This window comes from Morone saxatilis, unplaced genomic scaffold (genome assembly GCF_004916995.1).
Source record: "Morone saxatilis isolate NCDOM2014 unplaced genomic scaffold, NCSU_SB_2.0 Contig8, whole genome shotgun sequence".
NCBI lineage: Eukaryota > Metazoa > Chordata > Actinopteri > Moronidae > Morone > Morone saxatilis.
In genome coordinates, this window is record NW_023340257.1 from 709,859 (window position 1) to 716,883 (window position 7,025).

Consider the following 7,025-nt stretch of genomic DNA (forward strand, 5'->3'; position numbering starts at 1 on the left):
TGTGTGTGTGTGTGTGAAACCCTGTTACTGAAGCTAGCTCGCTAACAAAGAAAAAGGAGGAACCTACCACGTGACGAGGTTGCACTATCCGAGGGAATTTCAGCAACAATCCCCCTGCAGTTCTTTAGGTTTGGGGAAAAAAAACACACACACAACGGTGCCCAACACACGCACACACACACGCAGACCCAACAAAAACCTCGTCTCGATCAGTCTGCCATTAAATTAATCCCATGAGAAAAAAAAATAAACCCCAAGATTGCCGGAAAAAAGAGGGGCCTCGTTTTCGTTCCGGAATCAGCGATCTACACCTTGCTCGGCGGTTAGCTTCGCCTCTACCAGCGAGTATATATTTATATATATATGTATATAAATATATATATATAAAAACAGGCTTATAACAGACAGGTCTGTATTCTTATCTGCTTCTGCTGTGAATTCAAATGTCACTTCCTCCCTGTTTTCGTGTTCTGGTCAAAATAATGTCCACAGTACTTATTCCATCCGTTCAACAACTGAGCAATGCCATACTCAAGTCATTTAGTCAGAAATAAGGAAATAATCCTACTCCCTAATTCCCTTTGGTTTGATGTTGGTTTTTTTTTTTAATTTTGGTGTTGTTGGTAGCAGGTGGTAGGTTTCACATGCCTCAAAGGACAATCTCTACCTTTCCTGGCAGGCCTTTAATGTGAAACAGGAAATTTTACATACACATTTCAACTGAATCAAAGTGTTTAATTTCAATTACGTTGGTTTAATACAGGGTATCCACAGTGTCCAAAAGCCTTAAATAAAATCGAAAATCAAATAATCTAAATTTTAAGATCTTAAAATGTGTTTAAGGGCCACCATGTTTCTACAGTAACCCAGAACAGACAAACCCAACACTGGCTGTAAATGGAGACTTTCACAGCCATTTGTGCTTGGAAGGGGAGGGTGATGTGATCTGCCACTACACCACTAGATGCCACTAAATCCTACACACTAGTGCTTTAAATATGACAGGCCTTAAAAATGTGTTGGATGAATATAGTTTATGTTATTTGTATAAAGTTGTATTTTCCAGAAGAAATAGTCTATTCAAAACCCAAAGCAAAAACATCTTGAAAAAAACACTTTTTTTGGATCCACACACTGTGGTCTTGAAGTATAAACGTAGTATTTCTTTATTTTTGTTACATCACAGTTGCATGCAATTCACTCAATGATTCACATTCGCCCCGCTGCAACCAAAACCCAGACCTTTAATCAAGTCATCTCCGGTTACAGATATTGTGGATATTAATGGAAGCATGTTGTCTGTCCCTATAGACTCTAGACCTATTAGGCTTTATTGTAGAATTGATTTTATACAGATTTTCCTTCATATCCTTTTTGCCAGTATGGAAATAAAAAAAGGTCTTAAACTGCATTCATAATGCTCTTAAAAAGTATTTAACCTGTTGAAACCTGCAGAAAGCCTGGTAACAGCAATTGAAACAAATGAAAATAAGCAAATAATTTGTTTGATTTTAAAAAGTTCAAACTTAAAGCAGTAGAATGTTGTGTGACACGACTCCATTGTTGTTCTGATGAAAACGGGTTTTATTTTTGTTTGTATTGATCAGGCCATCATTTTGAATAATGAGAATATTTCTCCTCCTCTTCCAGGTGATATCAGTGAACCGTACGCTGGTGGAGAGGGGCCTGGGTGTTTGGGTGGATGGATTTTGAATTCAGTGCTCTGACCTCCACCCCCCACCCACCCCCTTTATTCTCTTGTGATCAGCAGTCTGGGACCCTGGGGTCCTAGCCCCACCAGATATACCACTGGATCTAAGAAGATTGTTTTTCCTTTCTTTTCTTTTTTTTTTTGTTGTTGTCCCCTCCTCCCCTCCCCTTCCCCTTAAAATAAATTAAAAAATTATATGCAGGCATAATCTACAAGAACACAGCACTGCTTCAGAATAAGACAACCTTCCCATCTTGTTCTTGTACACAAAAAGAACTGCAAGAAGGAAAAGAAGAGGTACTTGTACAATTTTTAAAAAAGATCTATATTGTAACTAAATAAAGGTTCAACCAATATTTTTTTTCCTCCCCCATCCCACCATCATTTTTGATCTGGGCCTTTGCTCACTGTCTGTGGATCATCACGCTGTGTGGACGGACAGACACCTCCATCAGTCTGTAGACAAACGGTTTTGGGTTTGAGTCGTCTGTAGGCCTGAACATTTTGATTTAGCAGATTTCTTGTCTGGATAGGATGTGTGGGGCAGACAGGCTACAGAGACTGAAGGGTGATGGCACAACAAAAAGCAGAGCAGGTCAGAGGGTGGTCCCTGGTGGAACACCGAGCACACAGTTGGTCTGCCACGTGGCCTCAGGAGACATGGACTTCTCTGGGGTCACCATCCAGAGCTGCTGCTGCTGCCCCTCTAACTAGGACAGAGGAGCGAGGCAGTTGCCTCTCTGCTCTACTTTTCTCCCCACCAACTTGCACTGAGAAGCCAGGAGTCTCTGGTAGGAGTCCTACCAGACAAAGGGCTGCCAAGTTCGGACGGATTTCTTTAACTCAGTATTTCCAAGAGGCATTGGCAACATACGGCTGAAGATACAGACAATAATGTAGGCACTATTTATAATCCTCAACTGACATATGTTCTGTTTTTATAAACTGACACAAAAGTTCCGCTCTGATTTTGTTATAGCACCTCCAAATCCCCAAATTTAGGGCATTTCACACCTGAAAGTCTGAACCAAGGTGCACGTTTTTGTTATATTGTATACATTTGATCCAGTTAGTTTTAGTTCACATTGCAATTATGCAAGCACACTAAAGAAATATACATGACATACATCATGTCGTCATCACCAACGTGAGCTGCTTTACCTGCAGTTGATTGGTTTGTAGACGAGAGTGCATCTGATGTCAGGGTGTTATCAATTCAGCAGTTAGCCTTCTATTGCAGTTTAAATGAATGTAGAAACATAAATGAACAGATTAATTTAGTTTCAACTATAATACTATTGCATTTAGGCATGGGACAATACGAAAATTTCAGGTCACAATTATCCTATTTGCTTTGACAAATGTAAAAAAAATACTGGAATCCCTGTTTTATATATACATATACATACATACGTATGTATATATGTTTGGCTTCACAGATAGGCCCCCCATCTCCCTGTTGATCTTTAGTTTGGAATCCATAGTATTTCCACACAACTGATTTCACTTTTTTGTTAGGGTTACGCAAGCCAAGCAGGACTCCCAATTGTGACAATTCAAAAATAAATTTGGAAATCAAGACTGTACGCTCGCAAGCTAGATAGATCCCAATGCACAATTATCCCAATAATCCAAAGTCACCATGATATACTAATGAGTATTATGAGGGTATCGCAATATGCAGTAATGTAGATCGTCCCATCCCTAAGTGCATTACTAACAGCAGTACTACCTTCAAGCGCAATACTCAAGACTCTTTTTGACTTCTGTGGCTCATTTTGTTTTGGTGCATTGTTTTTCCTATTTTTGACTCTGCTGATAGCCTGCCTCAACTTCCTGTTATTGGTCCAAAAGTCCGAACTTTCAACTTTACCAAAAATGTTTTCACACTAGAAACAAACTGAACCATGGTTCACTCTGATCCGGACCCACGTTCGGCTGTTTGTTTATGTTGGTTCGGATCAAACCAGTAAGGTTTGTGTGGAAGGGCCCTTAGTGTCCCCAAAGTCCTGAAAGATTAATTAATTTTTTTAAATAAATACAAAATGGACAGGATCAGGAACTCCATGTTTTTAAGGGCGCCATAACAGAATCAGAGTGCATTTTTGAATCTTATAAAATACTTAACAAATGGTTAAACATCTAAAACTGAAGGAAAACAAAGCTGCTAGAGGTCTTCACTGGTGTAACATTACCTATATGTGTCTCATGGGTGTCCTCTGGTTTAATAACTCCAAAGACATCTGTATGTTCTGAGCTGTGTGCTGTCTTTAATACCCTGTCAGTGATTCATGTGCTGTGGACTGTGTAAGGGCAATATGGGTTGCTGATGTTATCCTGAAGCTCTGTGAGGACTTGAAGCCATGAGGGAGCCACTACAAACTGACATGAGAAGGAAACACTACAAAAGATTTAGATTGCAGTGCTGCTCTTCACCTAATGTTAACTGTTGATCTGAATTGAGTTAGTGTCATTAGTGTGCATGGTAAACCAGCCCAGGAGCGCCTCTGTATGTGCTCCTCACTGTGTTGACATTCGTGATAAACTGAAGTCTCGGTGGTCCATCACCTGTTGCCCTGTGTGTTAAATTGTGATGCATTACAGAGCACAGCCTTGTTCTTCATATGTGGAGTTAACTTTCTACACTTTTTTACTTTATTTGCATCTATTGTAATAGCAACTCCAGATCTGAGAAATGTTGATATAATTCTGGTTTCAGGGGGCTGTATCATGAAGCAAGTACTTAGTCTGGCTCTCATTGGGGATCCCTGTCTTCACTATGCCTAACACGGTATCACACAGCTGGTCATCTACTGGCTCTGTTAATTCTGAGTCTTCCATTCTGGCTGTGTTCATGTGAAAGAGGCAGAGTTGGTAATTACAAACATCTAAACCATGAGTGCAGTACTTAATCTGACACAAGATGAAGCGTTAGGAGGTTGGAAATGTATATTATATTAACACACAATTTCAAAAATACGAAAGTACAGTAATTGATATAAATAGGTGTAAGAATTGTTTTTAATTGGGTTTGTCTTGTATCTCAAGTACTTTGTTCCAAGTTGAACATAATTTGACACCTCGTGAGGTTCTGACCAAAATGTTGCATTTATTATTCAGTGGGAGTGAATAAAAGCTGCAGTAGGTAACTTTATAAAATAAAATAAAAAAAAGCTTTTTTGTTGAAACTTTGACTATATCCTGACCATAGTACAGACAGAAAATCTGTGAAAAAATCGGGTTCCTCTGGCTCTACCTAGTCCTAATGGCATTTGCGAGACTCCACCGGGCCTGAACGAAAACAACCAATCAGAGCAGAGAAAGATAATTGACCCCCTGGGAATGAGGCTCAACAATCTGTCATGTATTACTGTCAGGATATAATGAAAATTATAGCAAATTTGACTTGTGAATTATTTTAATAAATGTTACCTACTGTAGCTTTAACTGTGTGGATTTATTTTTCCAACAAGAAACAACAGACTTCAAAAAGCAGTGTAAAGACATTGATACTATAAAGAATGGCAATATAATTACTGTTCATTATAAGGTATTTAGTGTAGTGAAGTATCTCCTTTGGGTTTATAATAGTTCTAACAGAGTGGACACCTGGAACCACAAAGTGATTCTACTGTTCTAGTATTTGTTGCTGTTGCCATGGTAATCAACCTTGGTTAAAAGTGAGCTAGCTTTGGGATACAGGAACGAGATCAAGGCAAGGCAAAAGGTAGCCAGCTAACCCCCAATCTCACTTTGTGATACAAGCCCCAGATGGCAACATTTTTGTGATAAAGATTCCTCATGGTGTTCTCACTGGTTCTCACCCCCGTAATGTGTCGTTATTCCACAATAACACCAGTTTAGCCTGAGCATCGTTTCAGGCTACTGCATGGCTTTAGTGAACAAACCTGGATTAAACTGTCATAAAGCCAACTCCAAGCCAGATAAATTGAAACGTGAGAACAAAGACATGTAAAGAGAAAACTGATATAGGAACTTAAGGGAAGCTAAGTAAGCCTGAGAATGACTAGACCGAAGGACTAAGTTTCCATGATAACTTTTATTATTTAAACCTAGTCTATTAAACTGTATTTAAGTAATCCTGTTATTACCTGATAATCTTGCTGATGAAACACCCCTTTGGATCAGTTAAACCACATCTGAAGAACAGGGCTGTGTTGAGCTGGGAGAACCACCGTACTACAACATGCTGCAACAGCATTTTTACCTTCGACTTTCAGTTCAATGTGCAAATGATTGTGTCTCATCACTGTAGTATAGATTTTATTTTTTTTGCATATGTTGATTCATAATGTTATCCAGTGTCATACCTTCCCTGTGTTTGCACTGATGGGGCTGAATGAACCCTGTACAGGATTGTAATTCAAAATAACATGAACTCCATGTGTTTCAGATTTTTTATTGAGTCTTCAATGGGAATGAAATCACTGTTACTCTAGCAATAAGGCAGCTTTATTTTGACAAATTGAAGGACATAATGGGGGAAAGGTTGGGCTTTACGTGTTTGACACAACTACGAACTAGGAAAGTTAACTGCATAACAGCTGTCAGCATAACACTTTAAAAACTCAATAATACATAACTTCAATAATGTATCTCAGGAATGGTTAATTTGGTGTTTGGTTACTGAATCAACATGTTTTAGGGTTGCTGATGGAGGAAATGGGTATCAAATCCAGATGGTTAGGATGTTGGGCATTGTGACAATGAATTACATACAAGACTTGTTTGAGTTGTGGTCCACGCGTTGGTGCTGGAATCGGAGCAGTAGCCATATTGTCTGTCGTTGGCTTGTGTGCATCCTTACTCTGTTTTACATGAACTGTCTGTCCCTTCTTTTTTTAATCTAGATTAAATATGACATACTTGTACCCCCCCCCCCGACAACAACCCAGAGACCCTCACCACACCTTAAAAAAATCTGTTTGATCAAACTAGAATTTTGTTAATTTCTCTGTAAATAAGATATTTGACTGTACTTTTCTATAACACTGGAGAGAGACATATAAAGGGAACATCTTTTTTTTCTGTTTGGATTGTTCTGGTTCATCCTGCCTCCCCTCTTTCTGAGTCACTCAATGTTCTCAAGCTGTGGGACTGATTTTTAAGTGTTTGCATAGTTAGACAAGTCATAATTTGATTATTTAAATGGGTGTTAAGCTCTTGTGCCCAAAAGCATTTAACGTGTACAGATCGATTTTTGCTAGGCTCAGCTTAAGTTTGATTTGTTGATTGTACAGATCTATTAGGGGGAAAAATAAAAGTTATTGAAAGTGTTTATGGTACTTTCTCC

General features: G+C 38.9%; 1 protein-coding gene across 1 annotated transcript in view; it reads left to right on the forward strand.

Annotated features, from left to right (window-relative positions):
- akap1b (A kinase (PRKA) anchor protein 1b) overlaps positions 1 to 7,010 on the forward strand; it is a gene marked incomplete in the record, with an annotated part of 22,504 nt that extends 15,494 nt beyond the window's left edge. The window contains 1 exon segment of the mRNA XM_035679486.1: positions 1,651 to 7,010. Coding sequence (XP_035535379.1) covers positions 1,651 to 1,713 — 63 coding nt within the window.
- Between the last annotated feature and the right edge of the window lie 15 nt (positions 7,011 to 7,025).